Source organism: Phocoena sinus, chromosome 6, assembly GCF_008692025.1.
Source record: "Phocoena sinus isolate mPhoSin1 chromosome 6, mPhoSin1.pri, whole genome shotgun sequence".
In the NCBI taxonomy this organism is placed as follows: domain Eukaryota; kingdom Metazoa; phylum Chordata; class Mammalia; order Artiodactyla; family Phocoenidae; genus Phocoena; species Phocoena sinus.
Genome location: NC_045768.1, coordinates 56,035,273 through 56,051,562, shown reverse-complemented (window position 1 = coordinate 56,051,562; position 16,290 = coordinate 56,035,273). Strand labels below are relative to the sequence as shown.

General features: G+C 34.9%; 1 protein-coding gene across 5 annotated transcripts in view; it reads right to left on the bottom strand.

Moving 5' to 3' along the window:
- Positions 1-10,017: 10,017 nt before the first annotated feature.
- Positions 10,018-16,290, bottom strand: part of JAK2 (Janus kinase 2) — a 118,905-nt gene continuing 112,632 nt past the window's right edge. For 3 of the 5 annotated variants that reach the window (XM_032634865.1, XM_032634867.1, XM_032634864.1), the window contains exons 23-25: positions 14,249-14,366; positions 12,591-12,704; positions 10,018-12,335 (exon numbers count right to left, since the gene is read on the bottom strand). In XM_032634865.1, coding sequence (XP_032490756.1) covers positions 12,228-12,335; positions 12,591-12,704; positions 14,249-14,366 — 340 coding nt within the window. In that variant the 3' untranslated portion in view covers positions 10,018-12,227. The remainder of the gene's footprint in view (positions 12,336-12,590; positions 12,705-14,248; positions 14,367-16,290) is intronic. The other 2 variants (XM_032634866.1, XR_004350372.1) reach the window with 2 other exon arrangements.

The following is a 16,290-nucleotide window of genomic DNA, read 5'->3' as shown; positions in this document are numbered from 1 at the left end:
TGTTAGCTCTTCTCTAAATGTTTGATAGAATTCACCTGTGAAGCCATCTGGTCCTGGGCTTTTGTTTGTTGGAAGATTTTAAATCACAGTCTCAATTTCAGTGCTTGTGATTGCTCTATTTTCTATTTCTTCCCGGTTCAGTCTTGGAAGGTTGTGCTTTTCTAGGAATTTGTCCATTTCTTCCAGGTTGTCCATTTTATTGGCATATAGTTGCTTGTAGTAGTCTCTTATGATCCCTTGTGTTTCTGTGATGTCTACTCTAACTTCTCCTTTTTCATTTCTAGTTTTATTGTTTTGAGCCCTCTCCCTCTTTTAGTTTATGAGTCTGGCTAAAGGTTTATCAATTTTGTTTATCTTTTCAAAGAATCAGATTTTAGTTTCATTGATCTTTTCTATTGTTTTCTTAGTCTCTATTTCATTCATTGCTGCTCTGATCCTTATGATTTCTTTCATTATACTAAACTTGGGTTTTTTTGTTCTTCTTTCTGTAGTTGCTTTAGGTATAAGTTTAGGTCATTTATTTCAGATTTTTCTTGTTTCCTAAGACTGTATTGCTATAAACTTCATCTTAGAACTGCTTTTGCTGCATCCCATAGGTTTTGGATCATCGTGCTTTTGTTTTAATTTGTCTCTAGGTACTTTTCAATTTCCTCTTTCTTTAGTGATTCATTGACTGTTTAGTAGCATATTTTTTAGCCTTCATGTGTTTGTGTTTTCTTACAATTTTTTTCTTGTAGTTGACTTCTAATCTCATGGTGTTGTGGTCGGAAAAGATGCTTGATGTGATTCAACTTTCTTAAATTTATCAAGGCTCACTTTGTTGGCCAGCATGTGATCAATCCTGCAGACTGTTCCATGTACACTTGAGATGTGTATTCTGCTGCTTTTGGATGGGATGCTCTATAAATATCAGTTAAGTCCATCTGGTCTAATGTGTCATTTAAGGCCTGTTTTTCCTTATTGATTTGTCTGTATGATCTGTCCATTGATATAAGTGGAGTGTTAAAGTCCCCCACAATTATTGTGTTACTATTGATTTCTCCCTTTATGGCTGTTAGTATTTAGGTAAATACTATGGGCCCTTTATGGCTCCCTTTATGGCTGTTAGTATTTAGGTAAATACTATGTTGGGTGCATATATATTTACAATTCCTATTGTATTCCTATGTTGGGTGCATATATATTTACAATTGTTATATCTTCTTTTTGGATTGATCTTTTGATCATTATGTAGTGTCCTTCTTTGTCTCTTGTAACAGTCTTATTTCTTTAACAGTCTTATAGTCTTTATTTTAAAGTCTATTTTGTCTGATATGAGTATTGCTACTCCAGCTTTCTTTTGATTTCCATTTGCATGGAATACATTTTTCCATCCCTTCACTTTCAGTCTATATGTGTCCCTGGATCTGAAGTGGGTCTTCAGATCCAGATCTTGTAGACAGCAGACATATGGGTGTTGTTTTTGTATCCATTCAGCCAGTGTGTTTTGGTTGGAGCATTTAATCCATTTACATTTAAGGTAATTATCGATATGTATGTTCTTATTGCCATTTTGTTGTTTTGGATTTGTTTTTGTAGGCTTTTTTCCCCCTTCCTCTTTTGTTCTCGTGATTTTTTTTTTCCCCTTGTGATTTGATGACTATCTTTAGTGTGGGTTTGGATTCCATTTTCTCTTTTGTGTATATCTTGTAGATTTTCAGTTTTCAGTTAACCTGAGATTTTGATATAGCAGTCTATATATAAGCAAGATTAAGTTGCTGGTCTTTTAATTTCAAATGCATTTCCAATATCTTGCATTTGTGCTCTCTTCTCACGATTGCTCATTTTGTTATATTTGTGTGCAGATGATTTCCTGCCTTTACTGTATATTTGCCTTTACTGGTGAGGTTTCTCATTCGTAAGTTTCTTGTTTCTAGTTGTGGCCTTTTCTTTTCCCCCTAGAGAAGTTCCTTTAGCATTTGTTGCAAAGCTGGTCTGGTGGTGATAAATTCTCTTAGCTTTTGTCTGTAAACCTTTTGATTTCCTTAGAATCTGAATGAAACCCTTGCTGGGTAGAGTATTCTTGGTTATAGGTTCTTCCCTTTCATCACTTTAAATATATTGTGCCACTCCCTTCTGGCCTGCAGAGTTTCTGCTGAGAAATCAGCTGATAACCTATGGGAGTTCCCTTGTCTGTTATTTGTTGCTTTTTCCTTGTTGCTTTTATTTATTTATTCATTTTTTTGTCTATAATTTTTGTCAATTTGATTACTCTCGGTGTGTTCCTCCTTGCATCAATCCTGTATGGGACTCTCTGTGCTTCCTGAATTTGGTTGACTGTTTCCTTTCCCATGTTAGGGAAGTTTTCAGCTATTATCTCTTCAAATATTTTCTCAGGTCGTCTCTCTCTTTTCTCCTTCTGGGACCCCTATAATACGAATGTTGGTGCATTTAATGTTATCCCAGAGGTCTCTTAGACCATCCTCATTTCTTTTCATTCTTTTTTCTGTATTCTGTTCCATGCAGTGATTTCCACCATTATGTCTTCCATCTCACTTATGCATTCTTCTGCCTCAGTTAGTCTGCTGACTCCTTCTAGTATATTTTTCATTTTATTGTTCATCTCTTTTTGTCCTTTATATTTTCTCTTTGTTAAAAACTTCTTGTAACTTCTTGCTCTGTGCATCCATCCTTTTTCGTGTTCTTGGATCATCTTTACGATCATTATTCTAAGTTCTTTTGAGTGTACTGCCTATCTCCATGTTACTTAGTTGTTGCTTTGGGGTTTTATCTTGTTCCTTCATCTGGAACATATTCCTCTGCTGTCTCATTGTCTAAATTTATATTTGTATTCTTATGTATATGGAAGGTTAGTTATGTTTCTCGACTTTGAATAAGTGGCCCTCTGTAGGGGATGTCCCATGTGTCCTAGCAGTTGATTCCACTCTTGTTGCCCAAGGGCCAGGGACCACCTGGTCCCAGGGTAGGTTCTGACCTGTGTTTGCAGACTCAGTTCCACAGGCTGCAGGATTGCAGTTTTCCTGCTTCTGCTGTCTGCCACCTGGCAGATGTCTGGTTTAGAGGCTTGTGCAGGCTTCCTTGTGGCACAGGCCGATGCCTGCCCACTGGTGGATAGAGCTGGGTCTTGGCCCTCTGCTGGGCTGGGCCATGTCAGGGGCCATGTCTCGAGGTGGCCATGTCTGAGGTGGGCTCAGGAAGTTTTTAGGCAGCCTGTCTGCTAATGGGTGGGGCTGTGCTCCTGCCCTGTTGGTTGTTTGGCCTGATGCATCCCAGCACTAGAGCCTACAGGCTGTTAAGTGGTGCCAGGTCTTGGTGCTATAGATCCAAGCAAAATATCTGCCTCCAGCAAGAGTTCCAATAGGTTAACTCTCCCCAGATATTTCTACCACCAGCTTTTATGACTCCAGAGAAAGCCACAGACACCCGCTGCCTCCCCAGGAGACCATCCAATACCAGCAGGTATGTCTGGCCCAGGCTCCTATGAAGTCATTGCTTTTGCCCTGGGTGCTGGTACCCTGGGTCCCGGAGACCTTCTGTGCGCCATCCTGGCATCTGCTACACCTGCTCCTTCCTGTTCAGCTCAGTCATGTTGTACCTCCCAAACCTTTTTTTTTTTTTTTAAGTTTATTTACTTTCTCTTGTCATCTAGCAAAAGGTATTATTATCCCTTACATTGCTCCTTCTACAAAGATTTACTTTTCTACATTTTATCAAACTGTCGTGCACTTAAATTCTTTTTTGGAGGATAGGATGTGAGAGTACATGTAAAAATATATTCAAATAATTTTCACTGGGAACTGAAATGATTGATTCTGTCATCTTGCCACCTGGGAAATACAATCATGGATCACTGCAGAAAGCTTATCTAGTTTATTGCTGCTTTATATGCATGCTGCCAAAGCTGTGAAAGGCAGCATAGTGAAGTGATTATGAACTCTGGCATTGGACTCAGACTGCCTAAATTCAAATTCCAACATCCCTTCTTTCTACACGTGGGACTTGGAAATTTGTATCTTGCTAAATTTCAATGTCTACATGCTTAAAATGAGAAAAATAATAGTACCTACCTCAGAGTTGTGAGGATAAAATGAGGTAATCTACGTAGGAGGATACTACCTCTACCCTAAGTACAATCTACAGAGTTAATGCAATCCCTATCAAAATCCCAATGATTTTTTTTGCAGAAATAGAAAAGCCCATCCTAAAATTCATATGCAATCTCAAGGGACACCAAATAGCCAAAACAATTTTTAAAAAGAGCAACAAAATTGGAGGTCTCACACTTCCTGATTTCAAAACTTACTACAAAAGCTACAGTAATCAAAACAGTGTGGTACTGGCATAAAGACAAACATAAAGACTAATGGCATAAAACAGAAAGCTCAGAAATAATCACTAATGTATATAGTCAAACAGTTTTCAACAAGGGTACCCCCAAGATCATTCAATGGGAGAAAGACTTTTCAAGAAGCGGCGTTGGGAAAACTAGAAATCTACACGCAAAAAAATGGACCCTTACCTTTCAACATACAGAAAAATTAACCCAAAATGGATCAAAGACCTAAACGTCAAGAGTTAAAGACATAAAACACTTTTGAAGCTTTTTCCCAATGTTTTCTTCTAACAATGGATTTGGCAATGATTTCTTGAATATGACAGCAAAAGTAAAAGATAAGTTGGAATTATCAAAATTAAAAACTTTTGTGCATAAGAGGATACAATCAACAGAATAAAATGGCAGCCTACAGAATGGGAAAAATATTTGCAAATTATATATATGATAAGGGGTTAATATCCAGAATATAGAAAGAACTTCTAAAGCTTAACAAAAAAAGAACCCAATTTTAAAATGGGCAAATGACTTAAACATTTCTCCGAAGATTAAAAAATGGCCAATAAAATTGCATATTAAAAGATGCTTGGGCTTCCCAAGCGCAGAGGTTGAGGGTCCACCTGCCGATGCAGGGGACACAGGTTCGTGCCCCGGTCCAGGAAGATCCCACGTGCTGCAGAGCGGCTGGGCCTGTGAGCCATGGCCACTGAGCCTGCGCGTCTGGAGCCTGTGCTCTGCAACGGGAGAGGCCATGACAGTGAGAGGCCTGTGTACCGCAAAAAAAAAAAAAAAGATGCTTAACACCATTAATCATTAGTGAAATGTAAATGAAAACCACAATGCTAAACAATGTCACATCCATTAAGATGGATACAATAAAAGAGAAAAAATAAAAGCTGCAGAATTTTTCAAAGATGAATGCCTTGACTGGGTAATTTCATAGCACAGATATGATCTTCATTTGGTATTGTTAGTTTCTTTACTATTTCTGTGGAAATTTTCCTTTGACTTTAATATACAGTAATATGCCATGGTTTTAGTATCTTTCTTATCACCTCTTATGATCAAGAAGAAAAACTGCTAATACACTGCATATCATTAAAATACCCTAAGTTTTTTGAGAAGATTATTGTATCTTATTTATTGTGAAATGTAAAAACAAGAGAACAGAATGGTACTCAGGGATGTATCTCCACTGAAGACTTAACTTTTGTATCCGTTAAAGAAAGTCCTTAAATTCTAGAGATATTAAAATTGGATGACTTTAAAAAGATTACATATTAACTAATTTTTTTCTTTTTTAGTTTACACTATTTAGAATATTTGCTTAAAGATCTAATACTCTCAGGGCTTCCCTAGTAGCACAGTGTTTAAGAATCCACCTGTCGGGCTTCCCTGGTGGCGCAGTGGTTGGGAGTCCACCTGCCGATGCACGGGATACGGGTTCGTGCCCTGGTCTGGGAGGATCCCGCATGCCACGGAGCGGCTGGGCCCGTGAGCTGTGGCCGCTGGGCCTGCGTGTCCGGGGCCTGTGCTCCGCAGTGGGAGAGGCTGCAGCAGTGAGAGGCCCACGTACAGCAAAAAAAAAAAAAAAAAAGAATCCACCTGTCAAAGCAGGGGACACAAGTTCGAACCCTGGTCCAGGAAGATCCCACATGTCCTGGAGCAACTAAGCCTGTATGCCATAACTACTGAGCCTGTGCTCTAGAGCCCATGAGCCACAACTACTGAGCCTGCGTGCTACAGCTACTGAAGCCCACACACCTAGAGCCCGTGCTCCAAAACAAGAGAAGCCACTGAAATGAGAAGCCTGCACACTGCAAAGAGTAGCCCCCACTCGCAGCAACTAGAGAAAGCCCGTGTGCAGCAATGAAAACCCAACACAGCCAAAAAAAAATAAAATAAATAAAAAAAATAAATTAAAAACAAAAAGATATAATACTCTCAGTGTCCTCATACTGACATATCTTCCCTCTCTTACTGAAGTCACTTCTGAGGTAGTGCTGATTTGGCCCATGTCCACATGAGTACACTTCAGAGCAGTGTTTCTCTACTTTTTTTGCATTATCCCCCATCCTTGGAAGGAGGTTTTTAGACATTTTCTCCTAATCTCTTTCACCATGAAATTTTCATATCATTGCATACCTGTTTATGTACTGTATGTATTTCTGTGCTTTATACATAAAAAGAACGAGGTTTTTCATCAGTACTCACCCCGAGAGTTGATATCACCTCCGCTGAAAAAGCATGCTCTAAAGAGAAGTAATACATGAAACTCCAACTCTTATATTAGGCCCAGGCCCAAGATATCCTTTCTATGGATCCTTTATATTTGAGATCATTTGGGGCCACACCAAACTAGATTCCCTGAAAACACCATGATTAGGGCTCATATGCTCAAAGCTGCAGAACTGAAAGTTTAAATCTCTTGGTTTTCTCTGAATGTTTACTTAACAGGAAATTCTAAGGTTAAATACCTTCAGGATTAACCCTCCCATAAGATTACCCAGGATTCCTTTGTCTATATCCACAACTGCACTATCTACTCTTCTTTATTCTGAATATGTGAATGGGATTTAGGATTTTATCAAGAGGTGATGGCTTCATTACTACAACCATTAACGTGAATTATCTGATGCAACTCGAAAGTCGTAGGGAGCTTGCATTTGTCAGCATTGGTAAGTGAGTGCATATATAGGAAGGTCTGAAGTGGTATACAATGTGGATATGGTCATTTTTTGGTTTTTTTTTTAAGTTTAGAAAAGAAAAACGACTCTACTAAGAATCTGACCCTTGAGTGGCCACGTTGAAGCAACTATAAGAAAATGACCTAGAGAATTACTAGACCCATAGTAGTTGGCATTTGACTGAGCTATCCATACTCTAACCTTCTACATTTATCTTAGTAATCCTAAAATAAGAGAAATTCAAGATGTTAGAAAAAAATTCCCATTAAGTGCGAGTTTAATCTGAGATCTGACAGAAATTTAGAAATTCCCTTTTCCCATCACCACACTCATTGTTCCTTAGGTCTCAGATTTCCAAATCATTTTTAGGAAAAAGATTGTCCTCTATGGTAGTCTCAATTTTTGGAAATTTCTTCCTCTGTAATAGTAGCTTTGGAAGTAAACTGGGCCACCTTAAAGAATTATAATGGTATACTCAAGAGTTTTAGAATTCAACTTCAACATTTCTCAAAGTCCTTCAATAAAAAGGTAAGACTTTGTTTCAATTTTTTTTTCTTTGTCACCAATACCTTTACTCTATTATCAAGAATTCCTATTCAGTAAGCTGCATGATAATGTTACAAAACTAGTAACAGGAAGGAAAAGAAGTGGTACCATGGGATTCATGCTATCCTCAAATTACTGATAGAAACAAGGATTTAAAACACTTTTTAAAAGAAAGAAAGAAGAAAAGAAAAACAATATTCTGGCAGAATTTGTGGGAAACAGTGACTTGTTTTTAAAATGCTTTGTAAACAGTAGACAATAAGTGCTATCATTTGACACAAACTACTTCAAATTTGTCATTTAGATCTGCGCTACCTGCAGCTTGCACTCAAAGGCTTAGGCTACCTTGGTTATGCAGATTAAAAGTATTTTAATCAGTACTGTTGGAGAATTCAGTTATTTGCTCTTAAGAATCAAGGTGAAGTCTTTGATTCTACAAACAACTTTCTTTTCATTCCTCTCCAACCAAAATTAATCCAACATCCTAAATGTTACTAAGGACATAAAATAAATTTTGTTTTCATATACTTAAAATTTGGGATAGTTAAAAAGGTTCATTACAGCAACCTTCAACAAAACTATTATTGCAGAAGAAGAAAGTATCATATGTGTATTTCAAGTTGTTGAAGTTGAAAGAAATTTCAAGTAGATATTTTCATAATTGAGTGTAGGTTTATCTTTCTCATTTTATTTCCATTTTCTTTAGTATCTATGACTTTCTTAATCTCTAACGTTTTTAGTTTCAGTAAATAAATTGCAACTCACAAGCTTATACTCCATGCTACTAGAAAATTCATGCTCTGAGATTCACATATATTCCAAGCATTTGAAACACCCTAAACTTTTTCATTAAAAACACTTATCTTTTTGCGTGTGAAAAGCACCTAAACATTTTCAACTATGATCTTGAAAGGATAATTGATGAAAAACCTTTCTCTTGCATACTTTCATTTGTGTTTTTAGTGTACTTGTTCTGCTTATCATCTGCAACTGGTAAGTTGCCTTTCCAGCTGCCTGCTGTCTCTATAAAATCCTGCTATATGCCTTTTCCTTACCACCTTGTTCTGTTTATTAATGCTATTTACCTGTTGTCAGACTTAAAAGCTATGCTACTGTCTGTTCACACTGCTCAAAGTTGACTTGCTTGACCCCAATAAATAGCATCTATAGGAGTGCTTCCTAGTACAGGTATTAAAAACATAACACATATTCACAAAAACTAAGAATATGGATAACTGGAACAGAGACTCCTAGAAGCTCTTTTAATGACCTCATGTCATAAATCTGTTCCAGTTCAAAATAAGATGTTAAGCAATTTGCTATGCAAAGAAAGGCCTTATAATAGAAAATGATAATTAAAAACTTTTAAAGATATATTAATAACAATTGGTGTTTCAGTTGGAGATAAGAATTTTCCTTATAAATTTTGTAAGACTGGAAAAGAACAATATTTAGGGCCTGCACTAAGCAATGCCATCTAGCATAAGCACAGTAGAAGTTAATTTCTTAACCTATGAAGAACATACTGTAATAAAGTAAAACAAAATTGGTAATTTTAATATTTAGGTATATAATGTGATGTGCATATCATATGCATTTGACTAATGTGAAAGTTTAAAAATTCTCTCACTGTCATTCTGAAATCTCTAATGTTACTGTCAGTATCGTAAAACAGTTAGCAGCTAGTTATCTTGAAATTAAGTACAACCAACCCAAATCAGGGTGTCAGTATAAAGTATTTTCTGATATTTATACTTTTTTTTTTCTTAAATAAAATGAAGATTATCTCATATAACCTAGTCTTTTGTTTGGATAATTCTGCTGACTTACTGTTATTATTTATTCTAATATAGGAGATTAAAGATCTTTAGTAAGTTGTACTGGAAAATTAGAGAAACTTTCATTAGAAATAATTTACATACCAGACCTAGGGTGGATATAGCAGTGTTCATAAGCAGCACAAAGTAGTTGATAGCACTCTTAGGAAGCATTTCTTTTAAAATGAAAGGTAAGTTTACTTTATAAAGGTCTTTCTCTGAACATCCCTAAATCAATGTGTGTACCTGCAGTTCCTTGGTTAGGTGACAATACAAAAGAAAACAACTTCTGAATATTTATTACATGAGTATTTCAGTTTTGTGGGAACATGCTAAAGGCACAATGAAGAAAATAATACAGTCTCAATCTGACCACATCATGCCACCCCAAAGAGAATGGCTCCCCAGGTATAGAACTATAGGTATTTTCTAAAGTCTACTCTATAACAAAACTCTTTAAATAAAATTTAAATATCAGGAGTTACGGTTTTGATAAAAATTTCACTTGACTTTAAAGCAGAAGTCTTGGGTTGGGTTGTAAGAAAGCACTCTTCCATAGCAAATTATAGTGCTACTGGCAGCATACATAAATAACATGAAAAAGTGACCATTTCCCAAAGCAGGCAGTCATGGATATAGGGAATTATTTATATAAAGACTGTGTAACTTAAAATACTGGAATATTTACAGAATTGCAGAATTTTAAGAAAATCTTTACGCTCATTTCTGAAGAGTATTACTTTGAAGAAACATTTTGGCATTAACTGGTACAATACTGACTTACCTGTGTCTTGTGCAGAATCAACTAAACAGCTGCATGGTTAATTTCCTTTTATGTATGGTCAGAATCAAAATTTAAAACATCACAAACCCTCAATAAATAATAATTTTCTTGAAAACTTAGAATTTTACAATAAGGCTGTCATCCCATTCTAAAAACTTAAGATGTTTATGTGGGATTTTTCTCCTAAAACTAAAAATGGAAACATTAAAAGAAAAACTTTTAAAAAAGAAACCTAGTTAACATCCTTGTTTTTATAAACAAAATGTTATCAACCTTTAAGAATCTACTTTTAGGTACTTAAGTTTTAGTACAAAAATCTGCAATCAAACATATTATATGATATGCTACTTTTGACATGAAAAGTAACAGAACAGAAGATCTCTTAAATGCATTACATACAGAGATCCTGGAGGAGTCTTTACAAATTAAACAAAAATTATATTCAACTTTCATCAAAATATAATGTTTACCAGAAATCTTTTAAAATCTAATATATTATTTTAGATGATTTGTGCATTTGGTGTAACTACTATTTGGTAAAATGCTTTAAAGATAGCACAAAAAGCATTTCTTCCCTTTCCTTCCAACAAAAAACTCAAACTTTATATGTGAGGCATTTTTTTCTTATATAATATTCATTTTAAAACCAGCTCCAAAAAACAGAAAGATAATCAAAAGTCTTAAGTTCAAGTTAAAAGAAAAAAAGCATATAGCATTGAAAATAAAGAAACTATTTTCTTTTTAACCAAAATGCCAAGTATTTTAAACTTTGTATAAATAACACACAGACAAAAAACCCCACCTAATTTTAGGTATGGTGTCTAAAATGGAGTAGCACTAAAACAAACGACAACAGTAACAAACGACCCTGTATACTCAGGTGAAAAATGCTGATTTTTCTTCAAGACATTATGAATTTTCTACTGGCATTCTTGAATAAAATTAACAAGCATACTTTTTTTTTTTTACCAATTTACTCTTATTTCTCCCTTGTAAGAATCTAACAAAAGAAAATCTCTTTTATAACGGCAATAGATTTCTGAAATCCCTAAAATATACATTCTTTAGAAAACAATTCCTAACCCACTGTGCATCTTAATAGGCTTATATATATGAAAAACAATCTATTTTATGGCTTACACTTAAATTTAATCCATGACTATAGGTCCCAGGGATTGAAGAGTCTTATTGGCAGCCAGTAGCTCAAGGGATGACAATATTCCTGGCATTCGTCATCTCAAAATTTTAAAAGAAAACTGTTCACTGTAGTCTTAGAAAAGCCTGGAGATAGTTCTATTTAAAAAACATACTCGCCACAAACAGATACAAGGGAGAGAAATAAGAAAATAGATTGTGTTATATCTTTGTTAACTTGTTCCATTTCAAAATGTATTCTTTAGAGTCAGGGAAATTCCCTATACAAATAAAACTAAACATTTGTTCCCTTTGCTTTGAAAAATATTTACAGTACATAGAACAACAAGCTAAAAGTATACACCTGCTTATATTGCTGGCCAGTGATATAGATGAACAAGGACACAAAGGTGCTTATTCAATTATCTGAGCATCTTAATTTGTACAGTGAAGTTATTACAGATCAACTATGGAAAAATTAGAAAACATTATTTATGAATACCAGCTCTTGTGTAAAACATCACACAAGATGCCAAGGTATTATACATTCACTGTGGTAAAAACTGTACATACGTATTCTGTGCATATTAAACATTTACAATTTTTTCATCTCTCATAATTCTGAGTTGAAAAAAGTCTAAGTTTCTTCTTTTGCCAAAGGTGATATTAACTGATGACTGATTAGGTTCACGAAACTTTTTACAAAACTCTTTGCTAAGGACTTTTCATCAGTGTCTTTGGCTGGTGTCCTCATAAAGAAAAACTCACTAAACTTTTGAAAGCTCTGAGCAGATATTTCCACAGTTTTGCTGGCTAGAGTCATGATATACATAATAATGATATATGTAGTAACAGTCCACAGTAATGTGAAATACAACACTTTGTTCTGTAAGTCTATTTTGGTCTCAGAGTGAAGTTCATTTCTTTCATCCAGCCATGCTGTCTCTTATTTGATCAACTCGAAGAGCTAGGTCTCTGAAAGAGGGGCGTTGGTTTACATTATTGTTCCAGCATTCTGTCATGATTACATAAATCTGTAAAAGGGAAAATAAACCAAACTTACAATGAACACAAAGTGCCATCTTTTAATTGGTGAAGACATAAATTCAGAACTCCCACTTAATTTGCCTGTACAGGCATGTGTCATGGATATACCTATATCCACAGTCATGATTATGCTATTTTTCTACAACCTCAGCAAATTAAATTACATAAACTGACCTGAAATCCTTGGGTAAAGAGAGAAAGAAAATGCATGATTACTGCGGATAAAAAAAATTTTTTGTTACCTCATCTGGGCATCCATCTGGTCTTGGTAATCTTCCATTATTCTTCAGGAGTTCTATCAAATGAAACACAATCATCTGTCCTTGTTTGTCATTGCCAATCATACGCATAAATTCCTGAAACACAAACCCACTTTTCAATGACACATTTTTGGTACATTTAATTTGAATCAGAATTCTTTCTCAACTTCTTCCAGTAAATGGGAAAAATCCTGTATGTTTCCTTACCTTGAAACATTTTAAAAACAGACTATTTTAACTTCAAAAACTTTGTTTTCAGTCATAGTTCAGAAAAGATTGTTAAATGTGGAACGTCTATAATGCCATTTCCATAACTGTAACATACTCAGCACAAATTCCCTGAAAAGGTTCAAAACCAGTGAACTAAAAACACTTACTTTGTTTTAACACATCATACTACATTTCAGGTGAAATAAAAAGTTTAATGTAAAAGAAGACATAATAAAAAGAAAATACAGAATGAATATTTAAGCATAAATGGAACGAAGAGAAGTTCTATGTTTAAAATTCATAAAATTGAAGTCTGAACCATAAGCTAGAGAAGTATTTACAATGAACACATCGTTTATTTAAACACAGAGAGCTCTTATATACTTGTAAGAAAAATTACCAATATAAAAATGGGCAAAGTACATGAAGATACAATGCACACATGCACAGACTCACCCCAAACACCCAATAAATATGTATTCAATCACACTAATAGCAGAAATGCAAATTAAAATCCAATAGGTACAACTTCTCTCCCATCAATCTGGCAAAACTGTGTAGAAATACAATAGTCAACACTGGCAAATGATAAAACGTATACCCCTATGCACAGCTACTGAGAGTCTAATCTGGTACAGCTTTCCTGGAAAGCATTTTGAAATAATGAAAATCCTATAAAAGAGTTCATAACGTTTCACCTATAATTATACTTTTACTCTCTAAGATGACAACCAGAGATGAACATAAATATATATAAGGATGTGCACTATGTTCAATGAAGTGTTACTTAAAAGACTGAAAAATAGAAAATAATTGTCCAGAAATTATATCCTTATGATGAAATGCTACCAAGGAATTAGAAGTCATATTTGCAGTAAATATTTACTAATATAGGAAAATATTCATGCTATAATATGTAATGAAAAAGCAGGATAGCAAACTGTACAGTATGACCTGTTATAAAAGAAATCTTTTTAATAAAATTTCGCTTTTATATATAAAATTAAAAGAAGCCTGTAAGAAAACATTAAAGTGGTTATTAAAGTGGTATTAAAGTGGTTATTTCTGAGTAGTTGAATTAGAGATTATTTTTATTTTCTTTTTTATACTTTCCTATATTAAAATTATACAATGAGCAGAAAAAATATTACTTTAAAAGGTTTAACTTTTGCAATAATTCCTGGAATGAATGAGTTTATCGGATTTACTGAAGATAATACTAAGAGAATATACTAAATAGTACTCCAATCCCCACTTTTTAAAACATCAAGTTAATTTAATGAATAAGTTTGGGATTATTTTGTTGGATGCTGTCTTACAAATAAGCAATAGGAGCTCTAAAATAACCCTAAGCTTACTATATTATTCTTTGGAAAAAGCTTTTCTCATGTTAAAAAAAAACCTTGAGAGTAAATAAAAAGCAAACTGACCGCTGGTGGGCTTTTACTCTTCTCAATATATGTGAAAAGTTCATACAGAACCACTCCAAAGCTCCAAACATCTGAGGCCACAGAAAACTTGCTCTCTGTCAGTGATTCTGGTGCATACCTGTAGTATATTTAAAAGACAGTTACTTGATGTGTCAATTCTTGATTTTATCTGCAAATCATTGGATTAAAAAAAAAAAAGCTGTAGAGAAAAGGGTTAACACAGCAGGCCTGAGGCTGCCATCTTCAAAAAGGTCTGTTTGCAGTGTTGACACTTGACCGGTACCTGGGATCTTAGATTTCAGGAGGGTTTCCACAATTCCCTAAATGATAATAAAAGTGGCTCACTGTACCTAAACCATTTCTGCAAACAAATGAGTCTAGAATCTTGTTAATGTGCCAGGCAGAGAATGTCTACATGGCCAGTCCCAATAAAAACTGTGGGCACTGAGTCTCTAATGAGCTTCCTTAGTAGATGACATTTCACACATGTTGTCACAGTTTATTGCTGGGGGAATTAAGTGTGTCCCATATGACTTTACTCGGAGAGGACACTTAGAAACTTGTGCTTGGTTTCTTCCAGGTGTTCCCCCAGACGCCTTTTCTCTTTGCTGATTTTGCTTTGCATCCTTTTCCTATAATGAGTCATAGCCATGCTTATGGCTGTACGCTGAGTCCTATGAGTCCTCCTAGTGAATCATCAAACCTGAGGGTGGGCTTGGGAACCTCCAAAACACAAAGATAACTAAAATCCAAAATAAATAATGTTTGTCTCAGTAACATCAGGGTTAACTGCAAAGTACCTTCCAAGAACTAAAAAATAGCTGATCTTTGCAAGTTAAGCTTAAAATGAATCCAGATAAGAATCCTAGAGAAAAAGTGCCTTTTAAGCTGGAGAAGACTTGAAGCTACTAACATATAAAAGAAATAACCTGTTAATCTGAAAGGGGGTGATTGTGAGAGGGAGCACAGAAAATAGAAAGTCATAGGGGAAAATGGTGTCATCTACTCAAGTATCAACACTACCCAACTGAGAATTTTGGCCAATGGATTATGAATATCATGGTACCATTGCTAAATTTATCCTATTATAGAGAATTGCAATGGAGATCTGTTTTAGACTGAGGTTTAAAATATGAATTACATAAAATGAACCTCTCCTTCAAAATCCAACTTCCAGAAATCCTCTGACTACTTAAGGTCATAATGACCTCATGCTACTGAAATTCTAAAGTACTTATAGTCTATACTTATACAATTAACCATGTAATGTCATATTCTTTTTATATTTAGTTTTTTAAAAAGTTACATATTTGTTATTTTAAAATATATGCTAGTGTTATCCCACAAATGGAATATAACCTCCTAGAAGGCAGTACTACTCCCTCAACCCTTGAAAAATATTCTCTTGCTGTGGCTTTCATGAAAGCACTCTTTGTAACTTACCCCTTCATCTCCAAGGCTGTTTTTCTTTTTCCCATTACTTATGTAAGGATAAATACAAAGTTAAAAAAAAAAAAGTCCATGTGGAAAAGGACATGGACTTTTCTTTTCTTAGAGCATTTACTTTAGAAAATTTTAAATTGTGAATTCTCTGTCTCTTTGAAATTTATGTAAAAATCTTTTTAAAAGCTTTTGCTTAAAAAGCCTCTTGCCAGGTTTACATACAGGAATGTCTTTCTCAAGAACCTGGGAACTACCTCTTTGGAATGTAATCATTAAGGATTATCATGCCCTTACCTCCCAGTTTCAATGGCAGGGCAGGAGCCTAACTTGGGCAGGTGTATCCTTCAAGTTGCAAAACGATCTCCTATCATAAAGATATGAGAAGTTTATTTTTCTTTTGGATAAAGCCAATTAGCTAACACAGATGGGCACTCCTATTACTAAGTGAATTTAGGATGAACAATGTGTGACAGATGGTGCTGTCAAGTCCTCTTACTTGAGGAGTAGTTATTGTTTATCCTGAGAACATGTTGGCCATTTTATAAAAGGGTGAGATTTCTTTCTGTTTTTGTAATCTCTTAGCAGATTGCTTATGATGC